Source organism: Epinephelus moara, chromosome 21 (genome assembly GCF_006386435.1).
Source record: "Epinephelus moara isolate mb chromosome 21, YSFRI_EMoa_1.0, whole genome shotgun sequence".
Classification (NCBI taxonomy): Eukaryota; Metazoa; Chordata; class Actinopteri; order Perciformes; family Serranidae; genus Epinephelus; species Epinephelus moara.
Window position 1 is genome coordinate 19496837 of NC_065526.1, and position 25053 is coordinate 19521889.

A 25053-nucleotide genomic window follows, 5' to 3' on the forward strand; every position below is an offset into this window, starting at 1 on the left:
CTGCTTCGCCTCAAGCCTTTCCCAGCTGACCCAGAGCCGGTCGCGGCGCACCATCAAGGCAGAAATACGCCCGCCGGGAGCCGTTCAGCACCGCGTAGAGCTCCCCACACAACCCAGACCCCAGAGTTAATAACAGGAGGTTATGGTGTTTCATTCTCTCCTCTCTATGACACTTGTATCTCGAACGGTAGCCTACTTCTGTTGCGTTGCTGATCCTCTATGGTACACAAATACAGTAATAATCACATATCGGAACAACGGGACGTCGGACTAATGAGAGGTCGGAACAATGCAACGGCACCAATAAAACATGAACTTGGTAGATTCTCCGGGGAAGCCCTCTCCCCGCAGTTAGGGACCGTTCTACACGGTACCGCTGGCAGGGTGGAAATAAGTCAAAGTGTAGAGGAGATGGACCAGGTTAAGCGGCCGACCTCCGAAGCCCTCTCGCCTCTCCCCGCAGTTAGGGACCGTTCTCCAAGGTACCACTGCTTCTCTTCTCAGTTTCTTTTCTGAAGTACACAGTAAACTCCATAGTTTTGAAAGAAAATAGTGTGGGTGTGCGCAGGTGCAAAGATGCATTCTGCGTGGGGCATGAGCGACCAGAGCGAAATTGGAGTGGGAGATAAGGCTCCGCTCCACCTTTTAAAAAAAATAGCCGCTCCTCGCTCAACACAAAATCCTCCCGCTCCGCTCACATGCTCTGGCACTAATATATTTTTCAAACTGTTGTTTTTGTCATGAGTACTTTTACACAAAATGCAAATATTGAACAGCAATAAAGCGGCGTGATTTTTTGAATGAGGTCTTTTGCACTAGGAATGAGGGCATCAACCAGCAACATTGTGTGGAACAAACATCAGGTCACAAAGTCATGACAGTGGCGAACATGTTGAAACTGTAGCACATTTGCTTTGTCGCTGGTATGAACATGAAATAGTTGCAGGCAAGTTTTTCACATTTTCATTATTTGTCCCACCCCCAAGACTAAAGGCCTTTAGTCTTGTTCAAACTTCTGCTTCACATATTTCATACACTGTGGCTGAGTGAATAGACAGGTTGGTCAGTTAGCTGATGCTCTCAAAGAGAGAGCCGTACAGTAAGTAAGCAGATCAAGGACACTATAATAAGGAGTATGGCTGCGAGAGGAAAAGGAGAACAACTCTAATGTCAAACAGAAAAAAAGGCGCTTGTCGAACGCCTCTTTTAAGGCTTTAGATATTACACAAGTGTTGTTTTATTCACTTGATGCAGATTTGATTGCTTTGATCACAGTGTTTGATTCTATTTTTAATGAAACAATGATCAGACTGAAGTGTGCATGGGTGAACAAATAACACCGTAACACGAGAATGACATAATAAATGAAAAGTGAATTGATTTGAGGGGTGTTTTTCTGTCAGTGCTGATTCAAAGACAACCACACTGCAGAGCAGACTCACTTCCATACTGGTGAGATTACAGCGGTGAGTCCCTGCGAACCAGCCACTGCTGGAGCACTGGTCAATGTCCACGTCCTGCAGGTTCACGTCCACACGAACCACACCCCTGCCAGAGAGAAAGGGTAGGAAGTAGTGATAAGTAGAGTTAGAGGGAATAGTGAGAGGGAAATCATGAGAGAAGATGGTGCAATCACAAGAGGAAGTTAAGAGAGAGTGAAGAGATAAAAGGATGGAAATGATAAGGAGGCGAAATTAAATTAGAGGGAGGGGGTGAGGCAAAGAATTAAAGTAAAAATGGAAGATGCAGAATTAGTAGATTGGGATAAATGATAACAAGAAGAAAAGAAATACATTTGTGAGAATATAAGAGAAGCAAAATCAAAAGGGAAGGAAGGTGAGAGACAGGATAAAAAAAAATGAGGGACAGTAATGTAGAAATGATAGACATGGGAGAAAGGGGAAGAGAGGGGGAAGGTGACAAGATTGCACAAGGTTAAGCAAATTGGTGCGATGGAGACAAGGGAGGAGGAGGAGGAAGCGGAGGCAGAGAAGGCCAGAGTGAGAGAGAAGAAAATTAAAAAGAACAGGAAGAGCGATGCTCAGGGGAAGTAAGGTCAAGAGTGAACGAAGCGGGGAGAGGGAAGGTGGTAATAGAGAGGAATGAATGAAATAGATCGAAATTGGGAAAGAAATTAAGAGTGATGAGAGCGAAACAGAGAGGAGAAGAGAAGAAACAGAAGCAAGGTTAAAATTTCAATAAATACTTTCACAAGGTTACTTCTTGCCCCACATTAGAGATGCACTGAAAGATGCATTAAGATTGTCTTGTTTTGGTCAACACAGGACATCAGGAGGATATCAGGCTGCCTCCAGCATTCTTACTTTTTAGTAAGTTCCCTCCCGTAAAAAAAGAATAAAGACTTTGTTGTGACATTTTATCATTCATTCTCAAACCCTCCTTTAATACTATATGCTGAACGTCAGTGCTAATTTGCAATAACAGAGGATGAACGCTGTCAAAGGGGACCTCAGGGTTTCCCACACATTCGTTTATTTGTGGCTATGATAACAACATCTGCTGCCATGTATTGATTTTTTATTTTTGGAGCTCGTCTGTTCATTAGAAGCGCTGCTGGATTATATATAGCGTTTGGATATTCATGGCACAACACTCTCAGAGCACAGAGTGACACTGGGCACAGACAGAGTGAGTGAGAGTGAAACTTAACTGTTTATTGCGCTAGGCCTTAAAGTTTGCATTCACTCGACTCTTCAGCAGCTGCTCCTCTCATCCATTGATCTGATCAGCTCCGATCGGATCAAGTAATTTATCATCTACCTGGCAACTCAAACTCCACAAACTGCTGCTGAGGGTTAAAAAGGAACTCATGAAGAGTTCAGTCTGCTCTGACTGGTCAGCATTTCTGAGTCATCTGTATCTTCGTGCCTCTGCAACATCATTGCAGCCAGGAAAATGACTGTAATGGGTTGTGGTGACACCTACCATTAGGGCTGGGCGATATGACCAAAATCTCATATCACGATATAGGTAATTTCATATCCCGATAACGATACATACCACGATATAGCGGGGGCGGGGCATAAATGTGCCTCTGTGTGTGCTTTTACGTAGCATGCAGGTGTCCTGGATTCAGAGGTGTGACGGGGATCAGACTGATCAGAGCTTTAAACTCTGTCATGAGGGAGTACAAAAACGTTACTAGGACGAGGGGAGGACATTTCTCCTCGTTTGATAACATTACGATGAGTCGAGCAACCAACCATTTTAAAAAGGACGAGAGAAAAAGAGAGAGAGAGCAAGCAGCTGTGGTCGAGCAAACTAGAGAGTGAGTGAAGAGAGGGAGCGCTGGTAGTGAGAAAACCGGTGAATCAGATCAATAAAACGTTATTTTCTGTTTGTTTCACAGCGGTTATGTTCTAAAGCACAAACACGCCCACACCAGAGACGGTAGACTTATATAAACTCGTTATGTTACTGTAAGTCAGAGTTGGGTATAACCATTGAGTTAGAGTACTTTGATTACTTTTTGCAATAACGAGTAACGCGTTAGTTTGCTGTTTGAGTAATCAAATACTTAAGTACATTTTCAAACAAGATATCAGTTACTTCCGTTACTTTTAGAACGCTGGTCCTTCAGCTATGAAACAGTAACGGCTGTCGTTTGGTTCTAATAACGGAGATAACGTTAAACCTATCAGTCTGAAAGAAGCCACGGAGCTTGGGGCTCGCTACGTGGTCGGAGAAATGCTGCCGTTGTCTACGGTGGAGTCTTTAGGTGGAGTAGGACTTGCTGACAGACATATTTCAGACTCAGGACTTGCATTATGCCTGGTACACGCTACACGCTGGTACTCACCAATTATTCCCGGTCGTCTTTCACAGCGTGTGTGATGTCATCGGGTTACTCTTGTCCTATTTTTATTCCTTTCACTATTATTTGAGTCACTGTGTCTGTTTACGTGCCAGCCGACATGTTGTATAAGCCACCACATTTGAAGCGCCGTAAGTAAACTATCAAGCTACTGTATCTTCCACAGGAAGTTCTGACAAATGTTTCAGAATAAAAGCCTATTTAGAAAATGGAGGGATTCTCTCAGCCGAGGTTATAAGGGGCTTTTAATTTGAAACAAGTGTTGAGTTTGAAATGACGGTGCGATATGTTAACTTTACAAAGACGAAAGGCAAATGAAGCTGGGAGCCTCTGCAGTTGTGGTGAGTAAAAGCCCCGCCGCTATTTGTTAATGTTATTACTTTATGTCCGACTGTGAGGATGTACCATTGTTTGCTAGCTTGATGCTAATGACAGTAACGTTAACTCAGCGGGTTGACAGAGTGCCTCTGCTGTTTCACACCATCATTTCCCCCTTTTACTCTGTGTGGTAACATCCCTAGAGGAAATATTAAAAAGGCTGGGGTGTTGTTGTCATACAGTTGTCTACGGCAGCAGATCGTTCTGTGTTTCTACTGGTCAAAGTGACGGCTGTGATGGGAGAACTGGCTCTCAGTGAAGGGCAAGTGGTCCATAACTTTAATTTTGGTGACAAAAAAATGTAGGCTTAGCGCCTTGTGGTCCATTGCCCAATAGGAAATGTAGAATACTCAGGGAGTAACGTTGGAAGTACTTTTAAAGTAATTCAGTTACTTTACTCAGGGAGTAACGCAGTAAAGTAACTGGTTAATTTTTTTTAAAAGTAACGCAGTAACGTACTTTGATTACTTTTAAAGTAACCCTTACCCAACACTGCTGTAAGTGCCGTAAAAGCTTCACAAATTAAAAAGCCAAGAAGAGTAATTTATCAATGAGATCCATGCAAAAGATGGACAGACTCCAAATGACGAAAAATATTGCCGTAAAAAGTGTAATTTGCGTCACAACAATATAAACGATAGAGCAAAAATATGAAACGATCAACATTTTTCTCTCGTCACACCATATATAGCGTCATATCGCACAGCCCTACCTATCATGAAAAATCCCCAGTAAAAGCCTAAACCAAAATCTTCACAACTGGACATGTTCCAGCAGGAAAATGAAAATCAGGAAGAAATTAACAACATCTGCATCCAAGATGACATTTTTCCCTGATGTTAGCATGTAGCTACAAGTAGCTGGGTATGTGATGTAAACACTTGCAGTAGCCTGGAGCAGATGACCATATACAAAGGAATCCGTCACGAGCTGTAGTTTTCTTTGGGTTGCAACAATATGAGATTTCACAGTACAATAGCTTTCGTGGTTTCATGTTACCATAAATATTACAGAATTTAAACTAAAAAGCTGTTTGTCATTGGCAGAGAAGATTTGGCAAATTTCATGGGCACAACCCACATACTCAGCTCTGCTGCTCATCCCACAAATGCATGTTCCTTACAAACGTGGCACCATTTAAAAGGGAAATAAACAGGCTTTCAAACGGTATAAGATTTATTGCCAAGAAGCATTGTTACAACAAAGAAATAATCTACCAAACACAAATTTCCTTACTTTTTGTGCTTAGTTTATATTACTATCAGTCAGAATGACCCTTAAGGAATTAAAATGGAAAGGTTATATTTGGTTGAACAAACTTTTTATTACTGGAACTGAATGTTGGACACATTTTTTATGTGTAAAAAAGAAAAAAGTCCCTTTGGAAAATAACTAAAATAAAGGTGATATTCTTCGTCCAGTTGCATTATTTTTTATATCACAGATAAGCAAATGTATACAGTATGATAACCATCAATTTTCATATCACGGTATACCTTAAAACCGGTCTATCACTGCAACCCTACATCTTGTCCAAAAATAGAAAAAGCATTGGCTACAGAGTATCCAGACCAGCCTGAAGTCTGAGGTTTTTGCTCACTGGGATACTTTTACAAATGTTTACCTCATTACTTGAAACTTTGGCCACTGGAAAACATGGAAACTTGGAAACTTGTGTTCAACATAAACATTTGAAATTGAAAAACTATATATGTGACAGTCAGATAATTAAAAGCTGCTGTTAATATATTTGCGCTATAGCTGTTTGCAATCTGTCTGAAAGGCCAAAGTGTTTTCAATAGAAAGGGCTCATATAAACCCACTGTACTCTACCTGTCCAACACCAAACACCAAACAGACAAGGGTAGCAGCCAGCTGGTGTGCATAGTAAGATTTTGCAGCTAAAGAGCCGCATATTTTATTCAGAAGTTGGTGAGGACCCAAACAGAGCTAAAAAGGAGAGTGAATATTGGACTTAGATTCATCAGGTGTCTAAAAACACAGCACCAAAAGAATGTTGCTTTCTGGACTATATTGCATTACACAGTGAGGTGTTTCTATTATTTAACCTACTGACACTGATATAGATGGGTTGGACAAAATAATAGAAACACCTGTCAATTCAACAGAACCACAAGCTGCAGTGTCCAAAATGATATAAAGTTGAATGAAGTACAACTGAACATTATAACCTTCATGAAGACAACATTTATTGCAAGGCTCTTGTTTGAGACAGAATTCGTTTCAGCTAGGTACTAGTACACTGGCAGCTGAGTGCAATTTCCCAAAACAGCAGGGCCCTGTCATTTACAACAAACATAAAGTAAACAGTGCATTTATTTGGGGACTATTTTCGGCTGCAGATTAATAATGAAAGAACATGTTATCCAGTGCAACAGTGTGGCTCATTATTGTGTTTTTAAGCATTTCTGGGAAACAACAGAGTGCCATCTCACAGAGGAATATGACATGTCGGGCTTTGGTTACACGGGCAATACTTGTTAGACTTATTAAGAGGATCAATTCATTGTTGGTTTGTGTGTTTTCATTGGATTATTAAGAGATACATAGTACATCACCAGACATATCCTAAAGGCACTGGTTTCATTTGCTTGGTTTCTTAATATCAGTGGCCTGTGTTTTGTGTTTCAATTAGGGCTGGGCAATGTGGAGAAAATCAAATATCACAATATTTTTTACCAAATACCCCAATATCTGAGACTGTGGTCATATAGGTTGGTTTTACAACCAGCAATTATGACCCATATCTACATCTTTTTGTTAGGCAGCGACCTCTTGTATCTGTACTTATTTTGACGGGTGCAAACAAGGAAGTCAGTATGCAGTACGAAGGGTGGCAGGAGGGGAGGTGGATGGGACAGACAAACACAGGACTTTCATCCAGGAAACCACTGTTCGTCTTCTATGTGAAACCAAAAGTCAACAAGTCTTTTTTAGAACGTAATGTAGTACGTCGTAGTTTTGTTACCTTACCAACAGTTGAAATACATGGGGCACTGACGCGATGCCTCATGTATGTGGAGCGAAGCAGGGTTTTTATACTTGCTACACAGACTCTGTCTTTGCAGCCTGTGGTCACTGCCAGTTTCACTGTGTGCATATAGTTTTACCAAGTGATACTGCAGCTGGTTGTGTAAGTTTGGAAACACATACTATATTAAGTTGTACTGAATTAATTAACTGAATCATTTTAACTGCAGGATACATTGATTTATTTATTTGAATCTGAAATGTAAAAACACCCACAAGGTTACTCTGCTGCTTCACACTGCCTCTGGTACAATGAGGTAGTCATCTGAATCATTTTTAAACAGATTGTACTTGTTTTTACACAGTTTAGAATCGTTTATACGTGTTGGAGCCGCACGTAGAGAGAAAAAAAAGACCACCCTTGAAAAAACATCATTGAGCAGCACGGTGCCTGCAAGGTTAAGCGCTGCTTCCGTGGTCACTGTAGCAGCTTCAGTTGATTTTTTTTTTTTTTTTTTTAAGATATTTTTTGGGCATTTTTAGCCTTTATTTGATAGGACAGACAAGTGCGAAAGGGGGAGAGAGAGAGGGAGTGACATGCAGCAAGGGGCCACAGGCTGGAGTTGAACCCGGGCCGCTGCGGCAACAGCCTTGTACATGGGGCGCCTGCTCTACCACTAAGCCACCGATGCCCCGCTTCAGTTGATTTTAATGGACTTGCTCAGCTGCAACAGATGTGTCTCACCATGTCCGTGGCCCATGTATTTCAGCCGCAACAAGTCTACTTACTTTAAGCCAAACTATGGTGTTTTTAAGACCAAACTTTTTGCATTTATTAGATAGGACAGTCTGTTGGATAACAGTATGATGTTTTTGGGTGGGCGGAGTTTAGCTGGACGCAAAACAATTCTGTGAGTGGTGCGTTCAGAAATACTCATTCTGAGTGCCCGAGAGCACTCTGGCACAAACTGGACCGTTCGTAAATTCAGAGCACTGTCTGAATGTGCTGTTCAGTTATCCAGAGCACTGCACTCTCGGAGTGGGAGAGCGCACTCTGGGCACTCTGTCTGGAGAGGCGGAGCAGCAGAGCGCTAAGCAGAGTGAATGTGTGATCAACTTAACCGTTTGTTAATTCACATAGAAATATAACGCTCTGTCATTTTAGTGTAGAGCATCAGACTGAATTTACGAACGCACCATGTCAGGTCACTCACTCTCCAGGACCACAAGTGTTTCTTGAATAAGTAAACACTGACCAACGGGACCAGACTGGCCGACCCGTATGCTCTCACTCAGTGGATGGATGATGTCACAGGAAGCTTTCAATTTAATCAATCAATTTTATTTATAAAACCCAATATCACACATCACAATTTGCCTCACTGGGCTTCACAGCATACGACATCCCTCTGTCTTTAGGACCCTCGCAGCGGATAAGGAAAAACTCCCCAAAAAAACCCTTTAACGGGCTTTGTGGTTGATTACTATGCAAATCTTACAAAGGAGGATGACACTTAAAGGGAAATTTCTAGGCTAGCGGCTAACATGCTAACTATTATTTTTATGTCACTAGTCACTTGAAACAAATTTAGGACGATAGGAGACAGGTTGAAATAAACCGAAATTTCCCTTTAAACGGTTTCTTCCATTTTGTTTTGCTATCAAAACTAAAGCTAGCTAATGCACTAAAAAGTTAGCATTACAGAGAAACCCAATATTCCTCTTAATACCTCCCCAATCAGAATCAGAATCAAATTTATTGTCATTATACAAGTTGTACAATGAAATTAGAGGCAGTGCCTTGAAGTGCGCATAAAAACACAGATAAGAAACAGAAAAAACAAACAGAACAAAACCAGACACGATGCATTCAGTCCAATCTCTAATGAGGTGGACGTGATAAGCCTTAATACACATAACATTATTCATCCCGACAACAGGAAATACTTTTTCCCTAACCTGATATGAAGTGTGCGCTGCACATGTGAGCATTTTTGATGATCGCCTCCGTCCAGTCCTTTGGTCTTATCAAATTTAATCATAGTTGTCTCTGTTTTTGTTGACGGGCAGTGTCAGCTGGTAGCCTATGTGAGCAAATTTAAGTTTTGAGCCATGACTCCTTCTATTCTGGCTCCCAATAACACAACAAGACGACATATAAAGACTTCTGTGAAACCTACAGCCCTGTGGTGGAGAGTCGTGTTTTGCCTCCAGCTAACAAACTTGACGTCAAGTCTGTTAAGTTCAGAAACTTACACCACTTTACTGTAATGCAGCCTTTAAAACTCGAAAAAGACAAAACTTCAGATATCCTCATATCACTATAATGCCCAGGCCTAGATTCAAAATAAACTTTTAAAGACAGCAATTAGACGTGTGCTGGTTATCAACACTGCAGACATGTGGTATTTTCCCACCTATGGTGAGAAAGTTTTCTCTCTGCTTGCAGACCCAAACATCTCTGCAGGAGGCTGGTGCAGTTCAATATATTGAGACTGCTGGCCTATGCAGCAGTGAGCCATCACAGATCCACACTGTGAAGAGAATAAGTTTAAATACTGTTCAGGGATGTGACTGCAATACAGCATTAGAGGAAAACTATCTGGGACTTAAAGCAGTGGGGCAAAGTTTGCTTCTGCTGTTGTCGTATAGCCTATAGCCTAATGTGTAGAGCCATCGCTTGCTCCCTCTCTATTATACACACATATATGTAAAGCATGCTTAGTCTTCTTTAATTCCCCCCCTCCCCTCGATTCCTAAACCATTGTACAAGCCAAACATTTACACGCATCCTCTCTCTCCTCTATGGTTCAGTGGATGGGCCTGACACCCGTTACTTCCATCTGCCTGCTGGGGAGCGGAACAAACAAGCATGGAGAGACGCTTTGGCCAAGAGCTCTCCTCAAGTACACAACCAGGCAGAAAGGGAGGGAGGCAAATGTGTTGATACCTCTGAGTGACAGAATGTGTGTGTGTGTGTGTGTGTGTGTGTGTGTGTGTGTGTGTGTGTGTGTGTGTGTGTGTGTGTGTGTGTGTTCCAGTCTGTGTTTACAGGTCAAGGCTTGATAGAGAATAAAATCAGTAGAAGTAGCACAGAGATGCAGTAGATGGCGGATCTGAGAACCATCTGTGGGCCCGTTGAAAGTAACACAAGGCACACATTTTGAACAACACTAAAGCTCAAGTAGATGCTTGGTGATATTTTTAGTCTGGGGCTGTTGATAATCTTTAAGATCACGTTAAATATATCAGTTTTTGTTAAAAAAAAAAGTCATTAGTCATTCAGTCTTTCCACCACCTGCTGTACAAAACTGTTGACAGCATCAGCTTCATGTGCTCGAATTTATGCTGTCCCTGCATAATCCAACCGAAGGTGAGACTGGTGGAGGCTGATTCTTCATAGAGATGGTGTCATCATTTATTGAAATGTGTTGTCTCAACATCATTTTGATTCTGATTTACAGATATCAAAAGGGCATTTGTTCCACCTAAGGATGTCTGTTTCAGTTCATTTTGATTTTGATAGCCAGACACCCAATTAACTGGTAACTAATAAATTCATTTCTAAGAAAAAAAAAACTAATATAAAACTCAATAAAAGAGGCCTTTCATTTTAGTTTGGCGCACCATTGACTCAGTGAGCTTTAGTGCCCAACCTCACAGCGCCATCCATTTAGAGATGGTAAAATTTTAATGTTTTGTGATGTAAATGTCTTGACTTCATTTTTCCCATTGGCTTCACTGACAGACATGCAGCTAGCCAGGTTAACATGCGGAAACATAGCGCCCACTACCCATCCTTCAGTCTCCACCATCCCCCCAGGAAGTGCACCTGGGTTTGAAGCCAGTGTTTCCAGTGTTAAAAAGACGTCTGTAAATCAGTGGATACCTATTTTTTAAAGTCACGACCCACACGAAATGACTCATTTCATAATCAGGATAGAATCCATTCCGGGTAAATTACAATTGGAGAGTCTAGAAGAGCCGCACGATTAAATTATCTTGTTATCCGGCCATAGGCTGGAGTCGAACCGGGGCCGCTGCAGCAACAGCCTTGTACATGGGGCGCCTGCTCTATCCACTAAGCCACCGACGCCCCATGATTAAATTATGTTATCCCCATTCAAGTTAACGGAGCGCTAAATTTAGCTAGCTCAGCCAGCAAAATCTCTGGTGCACCTGCTCCATGGGAGAAACAATGCAGAAGCAGTGCCGATCATCCGAGGAATTTTATATGTGGCATTTGAACCATTTTGGCATTATGCGCCACTGAGCAGCTTTCATAGGAATGAACAGGAGGCCCTGCCATCAACGGTGCATCCAAGTCTCTTGATACATCCATGGTCTCCACTGGCTAGCTAACGCTGGCACACTACCCAGTTCAGTTGGGAGCTAGCTAGTGGCGCCACTCATTTGGCGTTAACCGCTGGTGATGTGGTGTTGCTGTGGAAACATGATGGCCACCCTTCAGTCTTCCTCTGGGTAGCCCCAGTGAGTATGTGGCCTTTTTTGAGAACCCCCCCTTTAGCATTGTTGACCATGTTAGCACCACTAGCCGTGCTGACACTGCTAACGATGCTAACAGAATGCTAACAGGGTTTTGTGCCTCAAAGTGAAGCAGCTTACTCACCAGACCTACCTGGGGGAGAGACTGCAGGGTGGCCATCATGTTTCTGCAGCAAGGCTGTTGGGTTAGGACAGTGTTATTAGCAGTAATTTTGCCAAGGGAGTTGCTCTGCTAGCTAGCTCCCACCAGATCTGGGTGGTGCATAGTGCAGTAAACTGAAGAGTAGCAAAGTTGACCTGTAGATCAAAGATCAAAAATATTCTCTGTGGTTAACCAATTAATGATTAATTGATTAATCGTTGTTCCATCTTTAAAACCAGCTGCCATTTACAGCAGCCGGAGAGTGGCACAGAAATACTCCTATGACCTTTAACAGTTCGACTGAAAGTAAAATAAGCAACCTCACTCTCACTCCTTTCCTTCTGATTCTGATTCAAATCTTTGTGTATATTTTGATTCGGTTTAGAAAAACTAATGGCCTCCGTTCTGCGGTGGGAAAGCTACTAACAGAACTATCTACACTGGCCACAGACTGAGTTTTAAATTTGGCCTTTGAAGGACAGTGAATAAGGCCAAAAAGATGAGAAAGAGGTTGCTTTGAGGTAAAAGTAGCCAACATGGTGGAACTGACTCCATCATCTACACTAGCTTATGCTTTTCTGTTCAGAGCCAACTGGCTTTCTATTTTTAGAAATGTCATCACAGGACTGAGATGAGTAGGACAAGTCACAGAAAAGTTGCAGACCACAATTCACATGACAAAAGGAAGAGTGAGGAGGAAAGCAGCATGTATCCAGTAGTGAAGTTGCAGCCAATTGTTATACTCAGTTAGGGAGCGTATGTTTACAAGACACAGTCTGGTCTAACAAGCACTTTATAATGTTCCCCTCTAGCTTGGCTCTCTGCTGACATCACTACTGTTGCTGACAAAGTCAAAGACAAACTCAAAGTCCATTTACTAAGTTTTTTCTGGAGCTTTCAACTGTAAGACATGGTCTTCCTCATCAGAGGCTGATTCTGTTGACATGTGAGCTCAGTAGCTGTTAGGATTTCATAGCATTTTTAGGACCTTTCTCTGGTGTTAGCTTTAAGTTAGGCATGAATGCTAAAAAACAAAAAAGCAAGTAAGTGGACCTTGAGTTTGAAATATGTCAAACTACTATTTTCAAGCTCAAATATAAGCCAACATGGGCTTAAAGTCCTTAAAGTGTATGGATGAAATCATAACAGCTGCGCTCACATGTCAATGGATCAATGTTCATGACAATTGAGCAAACTCCAACCACTGATGAAGACCATGGGGTATGACTGAGAGCCCTGAAAAGAATGTGAAAAAAAAGGGTTCTGGCGATATGTACAATGTCCATCATCAAAACAGCCATCAACAAAAATAAAGTTTTATAACAGGGCTGTGTATTGGAATATTAGGAAACAACTGACATTGCCCAATTTCCTTTTTCTTTTCTGCAAATACTGAAAATACAGGAATCTTCATCTGATGACTAACATAGCTCTTTTTGGAAATAATAAAGCCTTCTATAGTAGGGTGATTTTTTTTGTCAGATCACGGAGATATGTAGGTGCAGGGAACCTGTTGTGTCAATGTATGTTGTTTATTCATTATTTTATTTTATTTCATGTTTATGAATAATGTGGTCTTCAATATACTTTTACAATCTTGTCATCTTTTATTATATGTACAATAAACTCTATGTGTCACAGTGTAGGTTGCTGTACACAATAAAAAGCATGATTGAAAAGTGTGAAAGTGTTTTTCCTCTTAAGACTTTTTTTCTAAGTGTGAACTATCCTCTGTATTGATCTTGGAAGGTGAAATTAGGTTGTTTAATACACTGACTGGTTGACTCACCGTGACACCAATTTATTCATATAATACTCTTGCAGCGACTACTATTAATGAAAAAAGCCGCTGAGAGGCTGAGTAGGCTCTTAACTGTGACTCGTTCCAAGAAATCCATACTGAAGTCCAAAGACGCGTTTATGGTGGTTTATTAAACAATCACCAGAGAGGCCTAATGATATGATATCATTTTGATACTCCAGTCACAATACAGTATTATTTATATTATTATTTAAATGTTTTGCATTATGCCGAATATTGCACTAACATATATTGCGATTCATTCCCTTTTATCAACTGCAAACTATGTCATCAAAGTAAAACTGTCAACATTTGTTTTTCTGATAAGATTAAGTCTGTTCATCTTACATCAATCTTCCATTTTAATTGCAGCAAAAACAAATTGACTAAAAATGCAATTGATTTTATTATTCAAGCAGTCTACCAATAACTGAATATGTATTTGCAATATTAATAATTTACATGTTTAAAAATCGATACTGGGTGCCTGTGTATCGATATTATATTGCCTCATGATACTGTGTTGTATTGATTTTTCCCCCATCACCAACAGTCCTATTAATGATGCATGTTGCTTACCCTGAAAATAGGGATGCGTTGTGTTGCTCCCTCCTGTTCCTCTCCTTCATCAGGCAGACTTCTTTTGTAGCTTAATGTTAGTGTTAACTTTACCTTTCCAGCCTCTTGGCTTAAAACCCTTTTTGGAAGACCAATAGTTTCTTTAGGCTAACTCCATTAGCTTTAGCTTGGCTCTAGCTAGCAAGTGAAGTTGCTTTTATAGTCCGGTAAGTCTCCGGCGAAGAATGTTGGGAGACGACGCAATAACGCTGTTTTACTTATTTTGTGAAGCGAACAGAAAACGCGTCCATTTTGACAGTTTTTACACAGAAACCTGAACTTAGTTAGACACTTTAAGACATAAGACACTTTAAGCTAGCTACTGTTGTACCGTTACCTTCAGAGAGGCACGCGCTTCACTGTGTCTGCTGCAGCACGCGCGAGGATCGCTACGTATGGTGTTAACAGGAGGGCGACACTATCCGACGGGGGAACACCTGTCGATACAGCACCGTCCGGTTACAGTACTTTTCTGCACTCGTCTCACTTCCTGTAGCACACGCTGCCAGATACATCACAGAAGTAACCTGTCTTAAAGGGGAAGGCTTGGCCGGTGACATTAGTCAGGAAAATTCTTTTTTTATCAAACACTAAAAAAAGTTATAGCATGATGTGTTTGAGTTAGGTTAAGAAACTATGAATCGTGTAGTCCTATTTAATTAATGTGGAGTATTATGCAATATTCAGTGTTGGGGATTAAACTCTACCAGCCACCATTCTCTTATCACACTTTTGTGTATCACTAACTTTAGTGTTATGTTTGTCTGTACAAAAAATAAAAAATAAACAACTAATACACATTGTTATCATAAAAAGTATCAGTTTAACATTTTATTTAACGCTTATCAATTTTTAATTATATCTCTCACAGAGACACACAGTCACACTTCAAATGCACAAAAACCAAATGCAGACACCCAAGCAAAAACTATGATATCGGCCACTCTCTTTATACCAGTATGTCGCCACATTTTCCTCAAAATACTCCATCAAATAAGACAAATGCACCCATGCTATATATCTGCTAACGCTACTCAACTTTGTGAATCTTCGTCTTCATCTTCTTTTACGACAGTTGGTTGGATGGTTTGCTGTCCACCAGTAGCAAGAAGACGAAGAAGAAAAACCTCACTCGGACTGGTTGAGAAGATCCAGTGAGGACACACCACACTAAAGTACTTCGGTAGCCTCATGATTGAGTTGACTTTTTCATGGATCAGTTCAATTGTTCGTTAAATTTGCGGGTAGTTCAATAAAATCCACCTGCCACTGGCCAGATTCACCCGCATTTGGCAGGTGGCGGGTGCTAATTTCCAACTTGGGCAATATCACAAATGGGATGTGATGCACAAGTTAAAGGAGCTGTATGTGACATTCAGAGCAGATCTACAGTTGGGTTTTCATCCACATGTAGCACAAATTTTAGTTGAATTTTTAGAAAATCAGCAAAAGAAAATGTGATTTTATGTGCTTTTCCACTCATTATTTTTATGTGAATACTAAGAGCTCTGCTAATTCTCCAGTCAGGTACCATTATACCACTGCAGAAGAAGAGCGCCGGTCAAACCTCAAATCAAGACAAACAATGGATGTGTAATAAAGGGGAGCATATACTGGACAATGGGAATAGAAAGTTTACAAAAACGAATAACTTATAAACAGCTTTTTGCTGTCGGAAGGTCTCGGAGTTCTGTTAACAACCATTTTAAGCCACCAGCTGTTTTATCAACACCAACTTTTCCACCTCCTCCAAGTGTAAAAACTGTTTTTAAATATACTGAGATTTTTCTTTCTTTTTTTCTGTGTTTCCACTCAGGTTTTTCAAACACAGGTTGTCTGCACAGAGCTAAAAGTGTTTAATTGGGGAGAACCAGAGAGTGAGCGCTTTGCCTCCACAACGACACCGTAAGTTGGGGTAGTGTTATCAGTGGTACCTGGTGTATTCTCATGCTCTGTCCCCCCTGCCATTCATTCCTTGGACACATGTTCACTCACTGTCTCTAGGCATCATTGTTTGGGTAGGTCCATTGAGTCATTAGCTGATCCACAATCAACCAATAGCCGGTCAGCCTATCATCTTACTGCTCCTCATTTTAAATATGGTTCGTTCTCTGCCGTAGTTCTGTCTTGCTGCAGTCATGCGCGCCCCCCACCTCCCCATCACCACCTAGTCCCTACAGATTCATCAGCCTTATCCGCGTCAACAGCCTCAGAGTCATCAGCCACCACCACCACCAGTGTCTGGACTGCATGAGAGGATGTATCCTGCTGCCACTCAGATGTCCCTCAATCTGAAAATATCTCCCTCTGGTGTCCAAGCACCAAAGACTTCTGTTAAATCCTTATCAGCACAAATCATCTGTTAATCTGCACACTCATTTTCTGTATTAAATACTATCTTTACTTCATTCTTCTGTCTCTCCTAATTGAAATATGCAGACAACAAAGAGAGAAGTTTAGCATGATTCTCTGCTCAGGAGGCCATATATCGTCAAGCAGCAAAACGCTGTTTGCTGCTATATTAATGCTCTGAATGTCAGATACAGAGCCTTTAAAGTATCTGACTTTTCTCTTTCCGTCACAAATCACAGTCACTTGTAAAATGTTACAATCATTTTAACATTCACTCAAAAGGCCTCTCGGCTGAGCTCGAGTAGTCAGTAGTTGATTAATTATGAATTCATCCTCTGAATTAATTCAATGAAACTTAACATTAACAGACACTCAGGGCAGCTGGCACAAGCAGATCTTCCATTTCTCTCGACTAAACATCCTCATCACTGCATGTTGATGGTTGTAATATCTCAGACCACAATCTCAGACGGACAACAAGACGTTTCTGGAGACAAACGGAGCATCACAGCCAGAAATGTGTGAGCTGTTACAGTAAATTGAAACTACATATCTCGCTCGGCAAGCTAAAAATGAATGATGATTCTGATCAGACTGATTCCGTGGTAACTCCAGAGCAGCTCCCGGCCACATCACGAGCTCCATAACCCGAGAGTGACTGTCCCTGTAGCGGGTAGTGATGCAGCACTTTGCTCAGGGACACGTCAGCGGTGTGGATGGCTGCCAACCTGAGGCCCAAATCACCAGCACGACACACTGCTGCGTGTAAACCACAGAGCTACATGTCTATTTCTTCCGCATAAAATGTCACCCACATTCATTTGTCCTATTTATCATCTAGCTGCAGTTAAAGTAGACTTTACTGAACATGTTCTTGGCAGTGTAAGATGTGTGTTGGGTGTTTGTGGTCTAATTTTGGCTTTTTGAGTTTTGGGTTTTCCTGAACATGCACTTAATGAGTTATGATAGTACAGGACGTCTTTGTGTGTGTGTGTGTGTATGTGTGTGATATATATCCACTTGACGGCTCTAAGGAATAAGCACACCTGAAATTCACAGTGGCTTCATACTGTTGTTTGGGATCTTTCATTGTTTATTCATGATTAAATTGATCTTTTCGGAGCCTTGAAATATGAGATCCTTGGGTGATTTTATGCACTGCTGTGCCCACACACACACACACATACACACACACATACACACAGAGAAATGCCAGCTTTTATAGATCCCTTCACCAACCATCACACAGTGTAAAGCTTGCAGTGTTCATTAGATGGGAGGCTGCAGCAGTAGAGATGCACAGCTGTGCTTTGACAGCCGAGCATATTAAATGAGAAAGGTCTACCTGTGTCTGTGAAGCCTCTTTTACACCATCTGTTACTCGCATCAAGGCTGCAGATCATCAGGATTCATATTTACATTCAGTCTCATAGATGATTACTGTCAATCAAACGAAGGAAACTTTGTTCTAGTTGACTGTTAATGATAAGTACACTGTCCATTTGTTGCCTGAAAAAGTGGTGCGGCTAGGCAGTAGTTTGCCGTGCTATAAAAGGCAACTTTGCAGTCTGAAGTAATCGTTAGCAAATGTAATCATAATCATAATAAACTTAATTATTCATACTGGTTCTGGTGTTACAGTCAAGTGTGAACCCACTGTAACATCACCCACTGATTTGCTGACTACTGTTTTGAAGCCTTGAGTTTGGCACATATACTGTATAAATAATGGATGTAGCTTCTGTCACGTCACTCATTGGTTTGTGGACCGTTTTGAAGCCTTGAGTTCGCCATTTTGGCCACTGCCATCTTAGTTTTTTGTAGCCAAAATGGACTATATTTGGACGAGAGGCTGTTGCTGCGGAGGAGCAAGGGGTGGATCTGACTCACAGACAGCTGCGACCAGTAGCAACACCTCGCAGGCAGCCTGTCGATCAAGCTGAAAAAAACAAAAAAACACTGCCTGTACAGTTGTTATGAATGTTTGAATTAGCCATAGAGACCAAAACCGTTTTTGTACCAGGCTGTAAACATGTTTATTTTGGCTGTAAAGTTGGGAATTTCACCATGGGGGATTTACTGTGTTTTAGAGCCAGCCTCAAATGGTCATTTGATGAACTGCAATTTTTGGCAACCCCTGTTGGCTTAATTTCTCAGCCTTAGAAGTTGCTTAGAAGTTGGTTTGGCATTTTAGCCAGTGCCATCTTGGTATTTTGGAGCCAGCAGTGACCATATTTGGGCAAGAGGCTGGCGCTGTGGAGGAGCAAGGAGTGTATCTGATTGAGAAGCCAAGGACACTATCGTCAGAAAGCCTGTCACTCAAAGCAGCCCCATTGTTAAATATGTGTAAGTTTAAGCCTTAATAAAATGTCAACAGGTGAGTTATCTAAAAATTCACCCCCTGTACAGTTGTCGTGAAGGGGGAAATTAGCTATGGAGACCAAAAGTGTTTTTTGTACCAGGCTGTAAACATTTTTATTTCGGCTGGTAAGCCATGCATTTTAACACGGGGGTCTATGGGGGTTTACTCTGTTTTGTAGCCAGCCTCAAGTGGCCATTTGATGAACTGCAGTTTTTGGCACTTCCTGTTGACTTAATTTCTTAAGCTCGGAGATTGGCGCTTAGTTTGGCATTTTGGTTGGCACCATCTTGGTTTTTTACAACCAGGGGTGACCAAGAGTGACGAGAGGGTGGAGCTGGGTGGAAGTGAGGGGTTGAAACTGACTCAGAGCTCGAAGACCATTGCACACTTCTTACAAAGTTAGCTTCCATAATTTGAGGTGAACGTTAGAGACAAGTATTAAAATTATATTAGTAACATTAGCTAGTTGCATACATATACAAACTCTGTAAATATTGCATAAAAGAGGAGTAACCTTGTCATGTTTTTTAGCTGAAGTTAACAATTAATGTACTATGTGTAGCATTCATTTTAAATTATCAGTTATAGAAAAATATATTTAGGGCCTGAGCACCACACAGTGAGACAACCCTGTTGAAACTTAAGGAACTATTATTCTCCAAAATGAATCACATTTTTCAGGGGCTTAAGGTGCTCAAAAACCCATGAAACTTTGCACCCACCAAATTTCCACAAGTTGCCACCAAACAGGAAGTGGTGTGTAACTCCAGCAGACATAGTGCCATCTGCCCCAAACTTTACATGTTTGACGAGAGTCCCGCCCTGAACAAATCTTCATGCCAATAATTAGTTATAGTCACAGCACCCCCAACTGGCAACAGGAAATGACATGTTTTATACTTTCATTTACTTCTCCAAGCAGGTTGACCAGATCCACCTCAGATTAAATACTTTGTGATGAAAATTGTGAGCCTTTGTCTAAACAGCGTTGCCGTGGCATGGCGGCCATTTTGCTTGTTTTGTCATGAAACAGGAAGTTGTTGTAACTTGAGCATACATTGTCCAATCTGCCTAAAATTTGTCATGCATGATAGAAGTCTCAGCGTCATGACATCTACTTGCTAAATTTAGGTTATAGTCATAGCGCCACCTACTGGCAACAGGAAATTACATGTTTTATACTTTGACATGCTCCTCCCACAGGAGTGACCAGATTCTCCTCAAATTTGGTCAGCATTGTCACAAGACGTTGAGACCCCCACTATTGTGATTTTAAATTGAAGGATGTTGCTATGGCGACGCCGTATTCGCCATGAAACAGGAGGCTGTCGTGACTTCTGTGTACCTTGTCCAATCTGCCCAGAATTTCACTTGTTTTATAAGCCTCCAGGCCTGAAGGCATCAACATGCAAATAAGGTGTCATGATGACTGCGCTACCTACTGGCAACAGGAAGTAGGTGTTGTCTGACAATTATCCTTTGATTTACATGACTTTTACATGGTGGGGTCTACTACTGATTTACAGCATCATGACATATAATTAGTGTGTTCTACAGCGCCACATAGTGGACACAGGAAGTGGTTCAAAATGTGAAATAGATCATTCCAGCACCCACAATTGATGAGAGATATACCATCTGTCTCTGACTTTCACAGAAATTAACAGCCACGTCAGCCGAGATCCTGCCAGTACCCCCGATGTGGGGGAAGGTGCGAGGGCTTGTTCATCGCTGTTTGCAGCTTTAATCTAACACTGTGTTTTTTAATTGGTCATGCAAATCTAAGGTTACGTTACCTACCTAAGTGAGTGTTAACCTAGATCTCTGTGTGGTTTGTGTAAGTGTTGTTGCCTGTTGCCGTACACCAGCAGAAGCTATTGTTTGACTGCTGTGAGCACAAACAATATCAAACACTGTGCTGTCTTCCTGATTCATTTCTTTTAAATGTATTGTAACTAGAATGTAATAGTGTTGTGTAGGCTGTATCACTGAAATTGTTATAGTGTTTGTAAAATGTTAGTAATGTCATTAAAAAGATCTTGAAACAGTGAAGGAAAAAAAGGTGCCCTCTTCCTGTGCAGCCCTCAATCATATGCTGGCTCCCTAAAATAGCACTCAGTCTTCAAAACCTTGAGGACCCCTGGTCTGAGGGGTGACCATCTAATCGTCTGGGCCAAAAATATATTGCAGATATGTTTACTGATTTCAAGCCAGGTAGGTCTCTCAGATCTGCAGGGACTGGTCAGTTAGTGGTGCCCAGAGTTCAGGCCATATGTGGTGAAATGGCTTTTAGCCATTTTGCTGTAGCTATTTTTAAAACTAAGCTTGAAGGGACACTTTGCTGATTTTCAATCAGCTTTGTATCATAACAGTGTGGGTATTATGTGTAAATGAACGGTGGTAAACTTCCCTCCATCTTACCAGCATCCAGATCTCCCTGCTCATCTCTCAGCTCAACCAGATTTTCACTTGCTTGAACTACAGATTATACTTATGCATTGTCATATGCCTGCCACCCCGAACTAATTAATTATGAAAGCGGATCGAGAGAGTGCTCTCCCTCTCAATCTCAGACCCAGATCCCAAACTCTAAAACTAGGCAAGACTAAGCAAATATAAACCAAGATCATGTTACTGTACTGCCTGTATTACATCTTGGGGTGGCAGTAGCTCAGTCCATAGGGACTTGAGTTGGGAACCAGAGGCTCACCGGCTCAAGTCTACGTCCAGATCAAGTATGAAGCGTGGACTGGAAGCTGTTGTGTATGTGTGTGTATTTCAGACCTGTGTGTATATGACAACAGAGTGAAAAATTGAATTTTGCTATGGGGATCAATAAAGTATATCTTCTTCTTCTTCTTCTTCTTCTTCTTCTTGTAAAATGTCTTCAGAAATATATTTTAGTGCACTGTTTGGCTGTAATAAAAGACTTTGTGTACAGGAACTGGGTGCCACACAGCTTCCTGTATTGTAAAAACAAAGGCTGAAAATCATGAGATCAAACAGCTTAACTGTAAATAGAGATGTTTATTACCTGCCGGCCGCCATATTTGTTTCTTGTAGAAAACTGTGCACATGGCAGAATTTTTTTCTTGTAGGCTTTCTTTGAGAAAACCCTTTCTGACAGAAATCTATTCATTTTAACCCAAACCATATATTTTTTCCAACCTTAACCAAGAGATCCCTTTCTGTTAGAAAGCCCTCAAGGGAAATTTCTCCCAACTGCGAAAACCATCCAAGCTCTCATTAGATCACTCACCAGCAGGAGTGTTTATTGGTCTGGTGCAGCGCAGTGCATTCTGGTAGATGTAGGTTTTCTACCCTTGTGAGCAAAAGCAAATCCTACAGCCCCTTTTTCTCTGCTTTCTCTGGTCATGTAGCACCAGTGTCAAAGATTTGTGCATCTTTCTCCTGCATAGACAGCCCAGTTTTATTTAAGTCAATCATTCCAGCAGTGAAATACTTTTTTAAGACTTTTCATTATTCTATTTTCTTTCTTATCCTTTGCCAGTAAAGCACTTTGAATAACCTTGGTGTATCATAGGGAGCGTTATACTTAAACTTGCTTTGCTTGAGATTTTTCTTTCAAAAAAGAATTTCTAAAATTTTCAATGTTAAATAAGTGATATGGTCCTGCCATCTGTAATATGCCTACCTTAATATATGCGATATCAAATAGAAACATTTGAATGTACTTTTGAGTACAAAAAGAGTTCTGTCACAAAACTTATAAAACACAAACTATATGTTTTCACTCTCCCTCTCTCTTCCTCTCACCTGAACTCTGGCGCAGAGTTGCTCTTCAGTCCATAGAAGCCAGCAGACAAGGTGAGCAGCCAATATGGCACAAACGCCCCGTGTTCACACTCCAGGTACGGTGCCGACCACTTGATCTGGTTCTTGTCCAGAAGGTAGCTTCCACTCCCGGTGCCTAACGCCTCCGGGACTCTTCTGTGCGTGTGCGGTCTCCTCCCGTCCCTGAACTCATTGTACCAGTCGGACTCTGGGCTCCTGCTCCTCAGGTGACGGTGCGCGGAGCCGGAGAGGTCCTGCAGCACCACCTCCTTCTCAGTTCTGGTCGCCTGAAGGAAAACGTGGGGGCCCGGCGTCGGCGCGTCCGCGTGGAAGGTCACCACCGCCCTGTGGATTTTAGGGTCCCCCTCGAGGATGCTCTGGACCAGCGCGTGGTACCAGTGGATGTCCCTCCGCGGGGTTTGCTCCCGGGACCTGTTGGCCTGCAGGATCATGTTCAGGAAGTTTGTGGCATGCGCTACAGTGTCCAGGATGCTGTGCAAGGAGTAGTGAGAGGCGACGTGGAGGCCGCCTCGCAGGCTGCTCAGCTCGTACCTCCGGGAGCAGTTGACCTGCCTCAGCGCTGAGGAGTCCCCGGTGTGCAGGAAAGCGGTCACCACCCTCGGCAGGTCCTCCTCAATTTTGTGCGCCACCACGGCGCGCTCGGTGTATGGTACCGGGTAGTAGGTCGGGTGGTGGGGCGGCTCCCTGTGGATGTTTTGGGTGCTGAACACCGGTGGGTGCTTCTCTTCTCGGTCATTATCCGACCACTCCACATACCCGTAGTTTGATCCCAACACGAGTCCTGTTTGCAGGAGCAGCGGGACGACCAGGAGAGCCATATCGTTCCTCTTTAAAGGCACAGAGAAGAAAGCACTTGGCAAAGTGTGCCGAGCATAACCAAAGCACCAGAGACTGTCCTGGATCTCATGCTGGAAACGACACAGGCTTCCCACTTCTCATCCTGTGCATCTTCACAACACTTTCCCCCTCTCTTCTTCTGCGTTTTCACAGCACGACAATCTGATCCAGGCAGCCTCCAGCCTCCTAACTCACACAGAAACAACACTGACTCCTCATCAGTCCGCAGTCCATTCACATGTAGCGACGTTGTGACCGAGCGCCTCGCCGCCTCCTTCTTACTCCTTCCCGGAGAGATCCATGTGAGAGGAGTAGGATGACGAGGAACGGAGCAAATTGTTCTTGAAGTTCCGTCCCTCCCAATAAAACCCTAATAGGCCACCTAAAGTGTCGCCCACTGGTGTGTGTGGTTGTTTCTTACTGCCAGTCTGCCGGAGGTGGGCGGAGCGTGGGGAAGACGGGAGCTGTCCGGTGCTGAAAGTAGCGCCCGTAGGAAGGAAAGCGAGGATGGTGGTGGTGGTGTTGATGATGAAGAGCTGTCAGTGAGGAGGACGAAGGAGCAGTCTGTCGATTACATTAAATCTAAAAGTAGAATAGTGTGATAACTGTGCCATATAAAGGTGGAATTTATTTTTTCTTTGTACAGTGTGGCCAAAAGTATGTGGACATCTAAATATTGCACTTATATTTGATTGAGGGTGTCATATGTTTGTGCAGACTGCAAAGCCTCTTGAAGCAAATGTGAGATTTGTGATATCAGGTTGGGCTTTGTACTTAAAAGGGACTCGACTTGACAGTAAAGTAAACTTTGGGCACCAAATTCAGACTGCACTGCATTATCTTTACATATATACCACATAAATACCACAGTGATACACACCTCCCATTTGAAATGCAACTACACAAGATCTTTAAAAAAAAAAAAAATCACAGATAAAAAAATATACAAAATAAGTCAGGGAATAGATGTACAAAGACAAAGGAGGATTAAGCAGCAATGGTTGAAATGTAACTAGACATTAGTGCCACTACACTACAGTAACAGAGGACTAAACCATTTCAAAAATTTGTGTTGGGATCTTTATGGTTGATTCATATGGAAGCGTATTGCATTCACTTGACAAATAAAAAAAGCCCTGTTTTTCTGAGTAATTTTTTCTGTTTTTCGGAGTAATTTATTTATTTTTCTGTTTTTCGTGGTAATTTTTTTCCTGAACGAGGAGACAAGATACTTCAAAATCTCGCGAGAAGCTCCCACGAAAAACAGAAAAAAATTTACCACAAAAAACAGAAAGAAAATTACCACGAAAAACAGAAAAAGAAATTACACTGAAAAACAGAAAAATAAAAAATTACCCAATAAAACAGATTTTTTTTAATTTGTCAAGTGGATGCAATACACTTCCATAGATTAA

The 25053-nt window shown here is 41.8% G+C and overlaps 1 protein-coding gene across 1 annotated transcript in view; it reads right to left on the bottom strand.

Annotated features, from left to right (window-relative positions):
- Positions 1-24028, bottom strand: part of LOC126382784 (probable G-protein coupled receptor 158) — a 130294-nt gene extending 106266 nt beyond the window's left edge. The window contains exons 1-2 of the mRNA XM_050032856.1: positions 22763-24028; positions 1443-1548 (exon numbers count right to left, since the gene is read on the bottom strand). Of these exons, the coding sequence (XP_049888813.1) occupies positions 1443-1548; positions 22763-23619 (963 nt within the window). The 5' untranslated portion in view covers positions 23620-24028. The remainder of the gene's footprint in view (positions 1-1442; positions 1549-22762) is intronic.
- Between the last annotated feature and the right edge of the window lie 1025 nt (positions 24029-25053).